The 15836-nt window shown below is 48.8% G+C and overlaps 1 protein-coding gene across 2 annotated transcripts in view; it reads right to left on the bottom strand.

Moving 5' to 3' along the window:
• The window catches only part of Dnajb6 (DnaJ (Hsp40) homolog, subfamily B, member 6), a 77148-nt gene that overhangs the window by 54170 nt on the left and 7142 nt on the right, over window positions 1-15836 (bottom strand). For both annotated transcript variants that reach the window (XM_013036631.1, XM_013036632.1), the window contains exons 2-5: window positions 8321-8411; window positions 6701-6810; window positions 4803-4862; window positions 3869-3979 (exon numbers count right to left, since the gene is read on the bottom strand). In XM_013036631.1, the coding sequence (XP_012892085.1) occupies window positions 3869-3979; window positions 4803-4862; window positions 6701-6810; window positions 8321-8385 (346 nt within the window). In that variant the 5' untranslated portion in view covers window positions 8386-8411. The remainder of the gene's footprint in view (window positions 1-3868; window positions 3980-4802; window positions 4863-6700; window positions 6811-8320; window positions 8412-15836) is intronic.

The raw sequence follows: 15836 nt of genomic DNA, 5'->3' as shown, positions 1-15836 counted from the left end.
GTTTCGCTCAAGTAGCACAGCATTAGTTTTATAGAGAGATTTAAAAAAAAGAGGAGGGGCTGGGAAGGTGGCTCAGTGGTAGAGCACTTGCCTTGCATGCCTGAGGCCCTGGGTTGATTCCTTAGCACCACATAAGCAAAAAGAAAAAAGCCAAAGTAGCACTGTGGCTCAAGTGGTAGAGTGCTCACCTTGAGCTGAAGAGCTGAGGGACAGCACACAGGTCCAGAGTTCAGGCTGCAAGAATGGACCCCCCCCCACCAAAAAAAAGAGGAGGAGGAGGAGGAGGAGGAGGAGGAGGAGGAGGAGGAGGAGGAGGAGGAGGAGGAGGAGGAAGAGGAGGAGGAGGAGGAGGAGGAGGAAGAGGAGGAAGAAGAGGAAGAAGAGGAGGTGGCAGCGGCAGCAGCCAGGTGCCAGTGGCTCACATCTGTAATTCTAGCTACTCAGGAGGCTGGGATTTGAGGATCATGGCTCAAGGCCAGCCAAGGCAGAAGTCCATGAGACTCTTATCTCCAATTAACCACCAGGAAAAATGGAAGTGACGCTGTGGCTAAAAGGGCAATAGCACTGGCCTTGAGCTGAAGAGCTCAGGGACAGCGCCCAGGCCCAGAGTTCAAGCCCCACGACTGACACACATACACACTCCAAACCACTAAGAGTCCCAAGTTCAAGACCTCTCACTAGCCTCACCCTTCTCCCCCCCCAAAAAAGGACTACTATCAGGATTTGTCTACTGTAGAGCACCAGTAATAGAATCCTGAGATGAAGAGATCACCCTAATTCAAACTATAACACCCCAATACATATCCAATAATAGTCTGATGGGTGTGTTTGCATGTACCAACTAGCTATGTTCTTATTTCAGAGCTCCTTCCAAATCAGCCTCTGCTGCCTTCCCGGAGAGCTGGGTTCTGCGGCTGCAAGCCCCCAGGGCACATGCTGAGGCATACCCTCACCTCAGGAAGGGGCTCTAGATCTTGACAAAGGCAAAGTACAGCTCAAAGTTCTCTTACAATTGCTTTCATGTTGAGATGGAAGCCAATCAAGCTTCAAGCTCACAACCCTCCTGCCTCAGCTTCCTGAGCACCTGGAATTATGTGCATGTGACACTGGGTCCAGCTGTCTTGAACTATTCCTCTGAAAGCCAAAGTGGGGGTGGGGGGGCTGCTGGGGGGGAGGGGTTCAGTCTTTTGAAAAATTAAGAGTGAAAATAACTGCCTCTAAGAAATGGACATGGTCCCAAGGTTGTGCTGCTAACCACCAGCCACGCCCCCAGCTAAGCCCGCGGGCTCCGCCCTGTGCTGCACATACCACAGGGAGGCTGCACGGTCACTTCATACAGGTAGTAGCTGTGGAGCAGCTTCTTTTCCTGTGCGTAAATCCTTACAGCCTGAAAATGGAAGTCCCCTAGAACACCTACAAGAACGGATTGTATTAGTACCACACCGCATCACGGGAAGGCTGGGCGTATCTGCTTTCTGTCTGAGCAGCCAACAGGACAAAGCACCACCAGAGCGGACTTTCCGTAAGCCTGGGATCTCTGGAGCAGAAGTAAAGTTTACTCATTCACAACTCTACCCTGTCCTTTGTACACTCTAGCCTTTGGTATAACTGTACAAACATTGTCTACATAATACATCACTGAAATGAACCGTTCGTTTCCCACTTAGGTCTGGGGGATAGGGGCAGAGGTAGGACCAGAGTTCTACCATTCCCAGCCTTGCACCCCTTGGGAAGAGAAAGGGCAGTTGAGGCAGGTTACTAATTATCTAGTCTAGATTGGCCACAAGCCCTCCTCCATCCTCCTGTCCCAAAGTGCTAGAGTTCAATGATAGGCACACCACCACACTGACATCTTCCTTCCTTTCAGGGGTCGGGTGGGGGTGGGCACCAGGACACTGACGTCTGTCGCTCATGCTTTACCAAACCTCTATGTCGGACTTTCTTTTGAATAGTGTAGGATAAGGTTTAAGATGCCTGGGCTCTGCAGCTGCAGGGAGCAGCACACTTTATCGTATGTATGCCAGAACTGAAGCGAAGAAGCCAGAGAAGCAGCTTTTTCCCAATTTGGCCGCCAAGGAACTCATCGCATCAAAAAACTGGATGTAAAACCCAATGAAGCCCTGCCTCCAAACAACCAATGTGGGCTTACTAAAGCTGTGGGGCTGGGAAGGGGGCTCCGTGGTAGAGGGCTCGCCTCGCGTGCATGAGGCCCTGGGTTCCGTTCCTCAACACCACAAAAAGCCAGAAGTGGCGCTGTGACTCAAGTGGTAGAGCGCTAGCCTTGAGCTGAAGAGCTGAGGGACAGCACCCAGGCCCAGAGTTCAGGCCCCACGACTGACAAAAAAATAATAAAATATTGTGAAGACAGAAAACATGAAAAGTGTTCGTTTTGGCCAGGTACCAGTGACTTGTGCCTAAGCCTAGCTACTCAGGCCACTTGAGATCTGAGGATCACCATTCAAAGCCAGCCTGGGCAATAAAGCCCATGAGAGTTCCATCTCCAATTAACCACCAGAGAGCTAGAAGCACAAGTGTGGCTCAAGAAGTAGAGTGCCAGCTTGTGCCAAAATGTTAAGGGACAATAACCCAGGACCAAACAAAACCATTTTTTAATTGTTCATTTTCCCTGTATAAACATGGTTCTGTTGGTGTACGTTATAAGCATCCTGTCCTCACCCGGGGAGCCCTGGCCTTGCCTCACATGCTGTGCCCACGCTAACAGCACGGATGCCCACCTGCAGCTGTCCTCTCCTGCTTTTCAGCTTTTTACACGTCCTTCCCTCCCTCAACAAGGCTGCTCACAACCATGCTATACTCTAAGACTTAGAAAAAAAATCTCAGAATGCACACATTTTGAGGTCAGATGAAAGAATACACCATGTACAGGACTGAAGACCTGCTAGAGCCAGAGCAAAGCTCTCTACACGCTCCTGAGAGGCAGCTCAAATGCCCCTCCCTGTGAGACCCTTCTACTCCCCTTTCTCTTCTCGCTCCCTCCTGGGAAATGAAGAAGCGGCCAAGCCTCTTCAACCAGGCTCCAGCAACAAGGAGACAAACACAGGCCATGCTTTCCCCCTCGATATACAAGACAAAACCAGTAGTAGCAAACAACCTGTTTACCACTGACTTCCAGGCACCTTGGGCACATCAAACAAAGAGTGCCAGCAATAAGAAGAAAACCCTACGAGTAGATGGCCAGCCAGAGCCAGGACACCCAAGAGCACAGTTTCAGACACCAGGGCTGAGAGGAAAGAGATGAAAATGTCTTCTTAATTACTGACTACTTCTGCCTTGCCCAAAAAGAATCCTCTCCTCACAAACTTGAAGCCAATCACTGTAACACAGTAAGGAAAGGAAAGTTGCATAGATGAAATGTCTTCTGAACAGATTCTAGGGTGCTTGGTTTTAGTAAGACTCCAAAGCCAATTCATAAACTGGGGAGCAAGAGTGCATTTAGTGCATCACCTTTATAGTAACAGTGTCAAACTCTAAAGGGAGTGGAGTGAAAGCATACCTCAGAGGAAGGTCCATGGGTTCACACATAAATCAAAACACAAGAAAAAACACTTCCTAGACCCCTCACCAGTGTTCTGTCCTGTCTTCACCATGGCTGTCTAAGAGGAAAATCAAGTTAATTAGCACCATATATGATAGAGACAATGCATTCATTTATCTGAAGGTTCTAATATTTGAGTAATAAATTCAAATACTTTAAAAGGGCGAGCATAAAAGGTTGGTCATTTCACTGCTGTTAAAACACAAAAGTTAGTACCAAGACACATGTTAAATAGAAAGGGCACCAGTAGCCCTCACCAAACCACAGAAACACCATATACCAAGTAGATGGCTGCCAGGCAACTTAACTTACCAAAAAAGTCGAATGAAAATGGGTCCCTTCCACCAAAAAATTCCCTGAAGACATCATCTGGGTTCCGGAATGTGAAGCCGAACTCAAATGGACTGTCAAAATGACTTCCACCTACGTAAACAAGCACAGCTTTTAGTGGCTAAATTCTAATGTTTTTAGACATGTTACTTGTTTACAGAACATTATATACACATAGTGATCTAAAGAGAATTATCTCATCCTCCAGCAATTTCCTGGAATGCAAACTGGGCCCTAGACTGCTTGAAATTGTGCCCAGAGCTAACCACGCAGCACTGCCCACGCAGCACTGCTCACACTGTGCAGTCACTCAACACCCAGCAGACCTCTCCCAGCATCCATCACCATGTGTTATGTCAATTTTGTTGCTTGTTGTGAAGGCTCATGAAAACTCGACTGTTTGCTCAGACCACCTTTCAGGCACAAACTTGACCACACAGGGTGGTAACAGAACTCTGAGCACCTGTGATGACACTTCCTTCCATCAAGCATCACGGGGCAGCATCATACCCGAGAATCATGGGAGCTTCATACTACGGGGAGCCTGCGATCTAACAGGTGGACTGTTCACACAGCAAGCCAGTGCACTACAGTCTGCGCCTACAGAAGTATATTTACATATACTTTCTACTCTAAAAGTGTTTGTGCTTTTTTTTTTACATTTGCATTATTTTTTTGTTTAAGACAGTGGCTTTATACATAGGGAAGCCTGGCCTTGAAATTCTGCTTCTACCTCCTGAGTGCCAGCATTAAACATGTTTAAACATTTGTGTGTTGCCAATATCTTATTCCTACCCAATTCAGCCTACTTTTTATAGACTATATCAGTATTTACCATCTTCCAAAGACTCAGTAACATACCATTAGATGACTAAACCTTTTGTCCCCAAAGAGAACACTCAACTCATTTACATACCTCCTCCTCCACCATTTAATCCTTCTTTGCCATATTTGTCATAGATGTCCCGTTTTTTAGCTTCAAATTTGAGAAGGGAAAAAAATCATTAGGAGTCAGTTCCTTTCAAATTCTTTAAAGTTAATCAGTATTTCAGACACTGTAAACCAGATGTCAGCTTTTCAAGTTTTAAGAAGTTAGGCTCCTCTTAGACAGAAAAAGGGGCAGGTATAAATACCTCTCTCCAGAAAGACACTTTAGATTAACTTAAGTACCATGAATTTTTAGCACTTACTTACTCCATTAGACGACTGAGCTCACTACAGGGCCAGATCCTACGCACACACTGAACTCACATGCTCAAGTGCGAAGCTATCGCCATCACAGCAGTGAAGATGAAAGACAAGGACGGCCATGCTGCCTGGGCAAGGCAAAAGCGCATGGACAAACACCAGGAAGCAGCCTCCGCGTTCAGGCCCGCGTTCAGGCCCGCGTTCAGGCCCACCACGCTGAGGCAGGGGCGCTGTGAGGCAGGGGTGCTATGCTGCCGTCCACCACTGGCCCCGCCTCCTCCTCCCAGACAAGGACCCCCACAGCCACAGCAGGGCTCTGCAGGACCTGTGCGCTGGCAACATGATGGCTAGCCCACAGAAATCTTCAGACACAGCCATAACTGTAGCAGGCGCTGGTGGCCACACCTGTCATCCCAGCTACTCAGGAGGCCGAGATCTGAGGATCAAGGTTGAAAGCCAGCCTGGGCAACAAAGTCTAATTAATCAACAGAAAACTGGAAATGGTGCTGTGGCTCAAGTGGCAGAGCACTAGCCTTAAGCTGAAGAGCTGAGGGACAGCGCCCACAAAAACAAAAAAAAAAACAGTAACTGCAGAGTAACTGTGGCTCACCCATTTAACTACTCAGGAAGTTTAGATCTGAGGCTCACCGAAAAGCACGCGTGCGCGCACGCACGCACGCACGCACACACACACACAGCTTTCAGGAACAAAATTTTTGTTTTTGTAAGTTTACAAGTTGCTGGTAAGCAAGGAAGCCTCTGAGATTGGGGGAATGTTCAATAATGCAAAGGGTCGTGTGCTAGTAATGGTGATGATGCGTTTTACACTGGGGTCCTTCTGAAAAGCCTTATAAAAATAGTGACCTAGGGCAGGGAAGGTGGCTCAGTGGTAGAGCGCTTGCCTTGCATGCCTGAGGCCCTGGGTTCAATTCCTCAGCACCACATAAGCAGGAAAAAAAAGCTGGAAGTGGCACTGTGGCTCAAGTGGTAGAGCGCTAGCTTTGGGTTGAGGACTTGGGGGCAGCGCCCAGGCCCAGAGTTCAGGCCCCATGACCGGACCCAAAAAAAAAAAAAAAAAAAAGTAGTGAGCTACTCATTTCCTACTTGACCACATGGAGATGTACCTGGAATCATGTTCTTGCTTCCTGTGGTCAGTGAATCACTACTCAGTCCTTTAAATGCCTCTGCCGTGACTCACGCGAGGCCACCCAACTATCAGGGGTATTTTTCCAGGCTCTGGCACTGACCCCACCTCAGCCCATACAAGGTCTGGTCTTCATTATGAAACCCCTGGCTGTTCCTAGCCAACAAACCTTTACCTACTTCCAAAGTCAAGCCAATGGGCCTGACTTTCAATGACATACAATTCCTGCTCTGTATGTAGCCCTGGGATGGGTGGGGGAAACATACAGATGTGTGATGTCCTGATCTTACCTGTGAATGGACCTGTTCCATTGAGCCAGGACAGGTCAGAGTGACGGGGCCCCCTTCCAGCAAGAGCAGCACCCACCAGGCGGCCACCACACGGTGAACCCAACAGCCCTCCCTCAGCTCATCAGCACTGCCCACCCAGTTCCAGTTTACCACGCAGCCCACCTGAGACTCAAGAGGCTCAGTACCACTTACCATCTGACAACACCTCGTACGCCTCAGCTACCTGTTTGAATTTTCTCTCTGCTTCTTCTTTATTCTCAGGGTTTTTATCTGGATGCCACTTTAATGCCAGTTTCCGGTATCTTGAAAAAAATGAGCAATACTCATCATGTTCACAGTCTAGAAATCAACGAGGCTTTTAATACTAACACACACAAAATAACAGTTGCAGAAGTATAGCTGTGGCTTGGGCCTTAAGCAACTTAAGATTCAGTGCCCAGGCCCTGAGTTAAACCCCAATACCTGCACACAGAAAAGGAAAGCAGGGAGGGGAGAGTGAAAGGAGAGGAGGAAGTAAGGAGGGAGAGACAGGGAGAAAGGGAGGCACGGCAGGTGGACCTGTAATACCAGTTACTCAGGAGGCTAAGGTCTAATGATCACGGCGTGAAGCCAGTCCAGGCAGGAAAGTCAGTGAGACCCTTATTCCCAATAAACTACTAATAAATAAATAAACAACAACAACAACAAAAAAAACTGAAGTGGAACTATGGCTCAAGTGGTAGAGTACAAGTTTGCTAGCTTTGAACGAAAAGAAACAAGGAAAGCACCCAAGCTCACAGTTCAAGCTCCAGGACTAGCATCACAAAAAGCCAGCCCAGAGAGGAAAGACCGTGAGACTCATCTCTAATAAACCGCCAGGAAAAGTAGAAGTGGTGCTGTGGCACCATGTTTGCCTTGCTGAGTTCCTTTTGAGTTGGTGTACATATTTCTATGTGATACCGCAATATCCGAGCTCTTTATAACACAACTACTCAGAAGGCTGAGATCTGAGGAACCTGGTTTAAAACCTGGGTAGTAGCAAAGTTCGGAAGACTCCTCTCCAACTAACCATCAAAAAGCTGGAAGGAGGGCTGGGAAGGTGGCTCAGTGGTAGAGCGCTTGCCTTGCATGCATGAGGCCCTGGGTTCAATTCCTCAGCACCACATAAGCAAAAAGAAAAGTGGGAAGTGGCGCTGTGGCTCAAGTGGTAGAGCGCTAGCCTTGAGCCGAAGAGCTGAGGGACAGCGCCCAGGCCCAGAGTTCAGGCCCCACGACCCGACGCCCCCCCAAAAAAAAGTAAAGCTGAAAGTAAAGGTGTGGCCCAAGTGGTAGAACGCTAGCCTTGAACAAAAAAGAGCTCAGGGAGAGCTGGGAATGTATCTTAGTGGTAGAGCGCTTGCCTAACATGCATGAGGCCCTGGGTTCAATTCCTCAGTATCACATAAATACAAAAAGCCAGAAGTGGTGTTATGGCTCAAGTGGTAGAGCGCTAACCTTGAGCAAAAAGCAGCTCAGGGACAGTGCCCAGGCCCTGAGCTCAAGCCCCAAAACTAGCAGAAAAATATATAAATAAAAGCTCAGGGACAGCATCCAGGTAGAGAGAGTTCAGGCCCCAGAACTGACACAATAGGAGAAAAGGAGAAAACATCATTTTAGGGCTAAGGGTGTATCTCAGCGGTAGAGATGCTGCCTAGCATATGAGGTCTGGCTTAGACTCCTACGACTGCCAAAGAAAAAACAGAGGGGGAAAAGCCATTTTAATAGCTAGCAAATATTCCATCACCCAATTACCTATGGACAGTGGGCAGATACATCCAGGAATGAGATACTCACGCCTTTTTGATATCCTCGGCCGAGGCGTGCCTCTGCACCCCTAGAACTTCATAGTAATCCACCATGTTTTAGCAGACTGCTGGAACAGGTCCTGCAATTGAAACGTCTGCTCAGTGACAAGGACGTGAAGGCTAGGCAGGCCACAGGTGGGAACTAGACAGGGAAAAGGTGCTTCAGCACCTACCAGCCCGAGCCACAGCTCCTGCCATGCCTGAAAACCTCTCAAGTATATATAGCCTCAACAACCACCGAAAGAGGAGGTGATGCTCTCAGGCAGGCTAGGCACCGAGAGCCCACAGCCAAGCTCCTCCCCCCTTCAGTATGTTCCTGTGCCAGGTACTGGGTAGAGCGCTTGCCTCGCATGCATAAGGCCCTGGGTTCGATTCCTCAGTACCACATAAGTAGAAAAACCTAGAAGTGGAGCTATGGCACACGTGGTAGAGCACTAGCGTTGAGCTGAAGAGCTGAGGATCGGCGCCCAGGCCCAGAGTTCAGGCCCCACAACCGACACACACACACACACACACACACACACACACACACACACACACACACACACACACGGGGAGCAGTGGCACTGATGAAGGCTCAAGTGGTAGAACAGTGGAGCAAAAAAAGCTCAGGGAGCCTCAAGACCAACACACACACACACACAATAAGCTCAGGGAGTCTCAAGACCAACACACACACACAACTCAGGGAGCCAAGACCAACACACACACACACACACACACACACACACACACACACAAAGATAGAACAAGTTTACTGAAGACCTGTCCTGAGGAAAATGGCAACCTCTGTCTAAACCTCCACCCAAGGGCTCAGATAGCAGCTGGGGAGTCTATGGGACACAAGGGATAAGAGTCCATGAGCAGGAAGACTGGGCCAACAGGATCTCAACTCCTGAGACCAGTGTCTCCATTTCCTTTTCAGATAAACCAACTCACAAGAGGGTGAGAGGCACTAAAAGAGTAAGGTGGGAAGAGTGGACGCTAAAAGACCTGGGAGGGGCTGGGAAGATGGCTCAGTGGTAGAGCGCTTGCCTTGCATGCCTGAGGCCCTGGGTTCGATTCCTCAGCACCACATAAGCAGGAAAAAAAAGCTGAAAAAAGCCGGAAGTGGCGCTGTGGCTCAAGTGGTAGAGCGCTAGCCTTGAGCTGAAGAGCTGAGGGACAGCGCCCAGGCCCAGAGTTCAGGCCCCACAACCGGACCCAAAAAAAAAAAAAAAAGACCTGGGAAAAAATGGCACGGGAGGTGAAGCAAAGCCAAGCAAAGTCCCCAATTCACATCGCCTTCTTCCCCAAACTAACCGACGGGACCTCTCTCTGTAGGCCCGCCCCTACTCTACCTCCACGCAATGTGGGACAATGGCTCTGGAGAGGCTTCCTGGGGTACAGCTGCAGAAGTGGGGAATGGGAGGTTTTTTCTGCGAGGTGGGCGCCAGTCTAGGAAGGGTCTAGAGAGAGAGGGGCACTGGGCCTAAAGCTAGCTAACTGAAACCCAAGGAAAGGTTTCTCTCTACACAAAGCATTAGGAAGCCAGGCGCTGGAGGCTCACACCTGTAATCCTAGCTACTCAGGAGGCTGAGATCTGAGGATCACAGTTCAAAGCTAGCCTGGGCAGTAAAGTCCATGAGACTCTTCTCTCCAATAAACCACCAGAAAACTGTAAGTAGGGCTGTGGCTCAAGTGGTAGAGCGCTAGCCTTGAGCTGAAGTGCTCAGGGACAGGGCCCAGGCCAGAGTTCAAGCCCCTTGGCCAACAACAACAACAAAGGTTTCACTTGGAAAGATTCGAATGTTCTCAAGATGGATCAAGCGGCATGAGAATGCGTTCAATGCCAGCTAACGGCACTCCGCTTTACGCTGTGCACACGTCACACGGGGAGAACCTGCGCAGCACTGAGGGAGGGAACCCAGCTCCATCTCCAGCCACAAAGCTTCGTATTCTGGTGGTAGTGGGTCTGGAACTTGGCCTAAATGCTTGCTACACAGGCTCTTCCACTGAGCCTCCCCCTTCCAACACCTCCAAGAACTTTGAAATGTCCACATAAAATACTAAGAAAAAAATTAATTATGGAATTGTAACCCCTTTGTACAACTACTTAATGATAATAAGCAAGTTACACATAAGCAAATGAGCGTGCAACTAACCAAGGCTCCCTCCCTGGCAGTTAAAATGACACAGTACCTCAGGATTCAAAGCACACCAGTCAGACCAGTTAGAACAGGAACCAATGCCAGACAGGCTGCAGAGAGGCAGCGGTCCATTCCCGCACTGCTCAAGAACACAGCCCTTATCTTCCAGGAACCAAAACCCCGACTACATCAGTGGCTGACCCATCAAAAGCATCCAAGCAACAGCAGGAAAGGGCCCTATCTCCTGGAGACACAGGACAGCAGCCCTTCAGATCTACTTCAGCAGGACACTAGTGGCAAGGGCTCTGAGACCAGCCAACTACACTGCCCAACTGAGACTGCACAAGCTCTCACAGAACAAAGGCGGAAATCTCAGGGCCATACTCCACCTCAACCACCACCTCTGAGCCACCCACAGGAGACCAGTCAGCATCTGCCCAATGACACCACCACGGAGACTCCTGCGCTTCCAATGCAAAGCCAATGTTCTGCACTTGCATTCTAAGGTGTGTCTATGAGCGTGGGTGGTAGCATGGCAGCACGATGACACCGAGGGACACAGAGCCAGGAGGAAGGGGCCTGGCAGGCAGTGGGAGCAGGTGCCTCAGCCGCTAGGACCCTGCACAAGCTCCGCCACGAGACTCCCCAGGGCAGTGGACGGACACACACCACCGCCTGACAGGGCCTGGCACTTGGGCACCATGTGAAAGCTGGCACTGTCTTACTAAAGGAAGTTTATCTCACAAAGAAAACAATGGCGAATGGACAAACTAGAGCGTCAAACCCTTTGCCCCTAGACAAGTCAACTGTTCACACTTCTCCCACCTGACTTGGCCTCCATGGCCCCTCCCCCGCCCCTGCCCAGTGCCAGCCTAACCTCACCATTTTAACCTCCTCCACTTGAGTAGCTCAGTGGCAAAGCACTTGCTTATCAAGTCCAAGGTCCTGGGTATGATCCCAGTACCAAAAAAGAAAAAGACTAAAAGAGAGTAAACCCCAGTCCCACATGGGAAGTCCATCCTTTGGGCTCAGACATAAACAGAGGACAGGACTATGCAGATAGCTAGCAAGCATCCCAAAACTTAACTCTTAATGCTCCGGTGCGGAGACCTGCTGGCCTTCCCCTAGGAAGGCTTCCAAGCTGCTTGACTACAGGTAGTGAGCTCACCCTCACCAACCTCACTACCCTAACACACACACACACACACACACACACACACACACTCCTGCCTACAATATGTTAAGCATATCCATTCTTCTAGTTTCAGCTCTACCATGGCTCTTTCCTTAACTACAGGTGTCAACACACAAACGTGTGAACCACCATGACAGACGGGGCTGGTAGCATACGCCTCACTGGGGAACTTCTCCCATTCTGCCCAACCACCTGACCCAGCTCAAAGGTAAGCTGGTCCTACAAGAGCCCGTGATGCATGCTGAGAGCATGGAGTCTTCAGTAGACAGTGGTGAAGCGGGGTCCTCACCAAGCCCATCAGATGAAGAACTCTTAGCAGTGGACCTTTGGAAAGACAATTAACTTGGCTTACTCAAGAAATGAAGTAAACGCCTTTTCTTTTGGAAAAGCAACATTCCAATTTACTCCTGAGTCCAATCTCCAATACAGGAAAGAGAAGCGAAGGACAGAAAGGAATGGGGAGACGGGAGGAAAATCACCCAGTAAGTACCTGCTAATTACAAAGCAACAAAAAGTCTACACAGCAGATGACCTCACACTCTGAGGAAGGGCGAGGAGAAGGTGCAGAGGGTAGGTGAGCTCAGGGCTGACTACACAGCTCTAAGCTGATCTGCAGAGACGCCACTCCCTTCAGTCCGATGGGTCACCACACCTGCGGAGCTCACCTCATCCTCCTGAACAAAGAGAGGCTTACTTCTAGTAACCTACCATAAAATACAGGTTGACAGCGAGGTAGAGCCTGTGTTCAATTACTGGCAGCTTAACTGAAGAGGTCTTTTATAAGCTTTCAGTTTGGTAATGACTTAGGTCAAATCTTGCTTGGGAAATCTGTTATGCTTAATGCTGGGACTTGATCCCTACTAGTAAGCCTTTCCCATTCATACCAGAGACCCAGTACAAAAGATTGCGAATCTTCAAACATAGGACCTAACGACCTGGAATGTAAGCTGGTGATTGCAGGTAGGAACCTGCAATCCTAACTATTCAGAAAAGAGGCTGAGATCTGAGATTACCCCTATGAAGCCAGCCTAGGACAGGAAAGTTCAAGGGGGGCCCGGAGGGGGAAGCACACATGTACCAGTCAGGGGGCTTCAATTCAAGGCCTGGGCACTGTCCCTGAGTTTTTTTGCTTGAGGCTAGGGCTCTATCACTTGAGTTATAGATCCACATACAGCTTTGTGGATTTTTTTTGGGGGGGGGCCTTACATGTAGATAGATTCTCTTGGATTTGTCTGCCCCAGCTGGCTTCAAACCTCAATCCTAGCCAGAAGCTGCCCAGGCTGGCTTTGAACTGCAATCCTCAGATTTCAGCCTCCTGAGTAGCTAGGATTACAGGTGTGAGCCACCAGTGCCAGTTTGGTTACTCTTATCTCCAATAAACCACCAGAAAACCGGAAGTGGTGCTGTGGCTCCAGTGGTAGAGCAATATCCTTGAGATGAAGAGCTGGGGGACAGTGCCCAGGCCCAGAGTTCAAAACCCAGGACAAAAAAAGAAAAAAGAAAAGAGGGCTAGGAAGGTGGCTCAGTGGAAGAGTGTTTGCCTTGCATGCATGAGGCCCTGGGTTCGATTCCTCAGCACCACATAAGCAGAAAAAAGCTGGAAGTGGCGCTGTGGCTCAAGTGGTAGGGTGCTGTTAGCCTTGAGCTGAAGAGCTGAGGGGCAGTGCCCAGGCCTAGAGTTCAGACCCCACGACTGGCAAAAAAAAAAGGAAGAAAGAAAAACAGTTGGAAGAGGAGCTGTAGCTCAAGTGGCACAGCATCAGCTTTGAGCAAAGAAGAGATATAGCCCAGGTCCTGAGTTCAAATCCAAGTACTGGCATAAAAAATAAAAAGGCAGGGCACTGGTAGCTCATATCCATAAATCCTAGCTACTCAGGAGGCAGAGATCTGAGGATCAAGGTTTGAAGTCAACCTGGCAGGTAAAAGCTGGAAGTGGAGCTGTGGCTCAAGTGGCAGAGTGCTAATCTTGAGCACTAAAGCTGAGACAGCACCCAAATCCACGACTCAAGACCCAGGAACATACAACAGGTAGGTGGGTAGGAGGGTAGGAGGGTAGGAGGGAGGACAGGCAGACTGGCAGGGTGGCAGGCAGACCAGCAGACCCACAGACCAGATGCCAGCAAGTATACATTACTAGGCCTCTACAACTAACTCAAATAGAGGCTTAAATAGCTTTGTTATCAGAGTAACAATTTTAGAAACACTATTTACAGGCCACTTTCTCCTCTTAAAATGGTAAGAAAAAAAGTCAAGCCCAATGGATGCTTTTTAATCCTAGCTACTCAGGAGGCTGAGATCTAAGGATCCAAGTTTAAAGCCACCCTGGATAGGGAAGTGAGATGCTTATCTATAAAAACCAAAGAAGAGCTGAGGCTCAAAGTGGTAGAGTGCTAGCCTTGAGAGACAGTGCTCAGGCCCTGAGTTCAAGCCTCATCGAAAGAAAGAAAAGAGAAAGAAAGAAAGAGGGGGAAGGGAGGGAAAGGAAAGGGAAGGGAAGGGAAGGGAAAAGGGAAGGAAAGGGGAAAGGGAAGGTTAAAGGAAAGGAAAGGAAAGGGAAAGGGAAAAGGGAAAGGGAAAGGGAAGGCAAGGCAGTCAAGTTCCACTGTGGTGGACACGAAGGATTTTTTTTGTGCTTTTTTTTTGTTTTTTTTGGGTGGGGGGCAGTCATGGGGCTTAAACTCAGGACCTGGGCAAGCACTCTACCATTAAGCCACACCCCCAGCCCCAGGAGGGATTCTACACTTGAAGTTTGACTGGCTAGCTGGGAACCTGTAACCCTAGCTACTCAGGAGGCAGATCTGAGGAGGATCACAGTTCCAGGCTGGCCCCAGGAGTAAAGTCATGAGACTCTTATCTACAATTCACCATCACAAACCTGAAAGCAGAGGCGTAGGTCAGGTGACAGAATGCTATAGCCTTGAGCTGAAAAGAACTCAAGTTCAAGCCCCAGGACTGGTACAGGTGCACACCAAAAAAAAGTTTCAACTGGTTACTTTATCAGAAAACATTTCAAGGACTAGAGGTGTGACTCAATTGTTAAAGAGTGCCAAGCATGAGCACCATTTGAAACCAAAAATACAAAGCTTAGTACAATTCCTCTTGGGACCTGCCATTCCTAATTTACAGTCAGATAACCTGGAGGCCTGAACACAGCTCAGGAACAGAGCCTGCCATGTCGAGGAAGGATGGAGAATGGAGCGGGGTGAAACTGTTCAGAGTGCCCGTGTGTAGTTGTATGTAGTGTCACAAATGAAACCCCCTCCTATTGCTACAGGGCTCTATGCATTTACACACAGACCAACTCAAGGAGGGTACTAAAGGCTACCTCCCCTGAAAGGCTAAAATACTACGTTATCAAATGAGTTCTAGGAAATGGAAGTGTTCTTTTGTTGTGCTGGTGGGGATTTTTTGTTGATTTCTTATTCTTGGGGGAGGGGGTGGGGGACACAGAAATGAGGGAAGAAAGGTGAACAAATTCGACCATGGTATTCAATACATACTATGTAAAAAGTGAGCTATGAAACTTATGAGCAAGAACATGAGGGGAACTAGGAGGAGAAGGAGAAGGGGTGACACTGTCCAAGAAAAACTTGTGAGTCATGGAACTGTAACCTGTCTGCACAACTTTTTTTTTTTTTTTTGCCAGACGTGGGGCCTGAACTCTGGGCCTGGGCGCTGTCCCTCAGCTCTTCAGCTCAAGGCTAATGCTCTATTGCTTGAGCCACAGTGCCACTTCCCGCTTTTTTCTTTTTGCTTATGTGGTGCTGAGGAATTGAACCCAGGGCCTCATACATGCAAGGCAAGCGCTCTACCACTGAGCCACCTTCCCAGCCCCCCTCTGTACAACTTAGTAACAATAAAATGATACATGTTAAAGATTTTTTAAAAAGAGAAGGAGGCTGAACATTTAGCAAACCACCAAAAGGCATGTAGAAAATACCTCATCCAACAGAACATTACTACAGAACTGGGCACTGGTGTGGCTCATGCCTGCAATCCTAGCTACTCAAGAGGCCAAGATCTGAGGACCATGGTTCAAAGGCAGCCCAAGCAGAAGTGCTGTGAGATTCATCTCTTATTAACCACCTAAAAGCTGGAAGTGAAGCTGTGGCTCAAAGTGGTAGAGTAATAGTCGAGCAAAAAAAAAGCTCAGGGCCCAAGCCTGGAGTATCAAGTTCCTC

This window comes from Dipodomys ordii, unplaced genomic scaffold (genome assembly GCF_000151885.1).
Source record: "Dipodomys ordii isolate 6190 unplaced genomic scaffold, Dord_2.0 Scaffold315, whole genome shotgun sequence".
In the NCBI taxonomy this organism is placed as follows: Eukaryota; Metazoa; Chordata; class Mammalia; order Rodentia; family Heteromyidae; genus Dipodomys; species Dipodomys ordii.
Note: the sequence above shows the minus strand (reverse complement) of the source record. Positions and strands in the feature narration are given on the sequence as shown.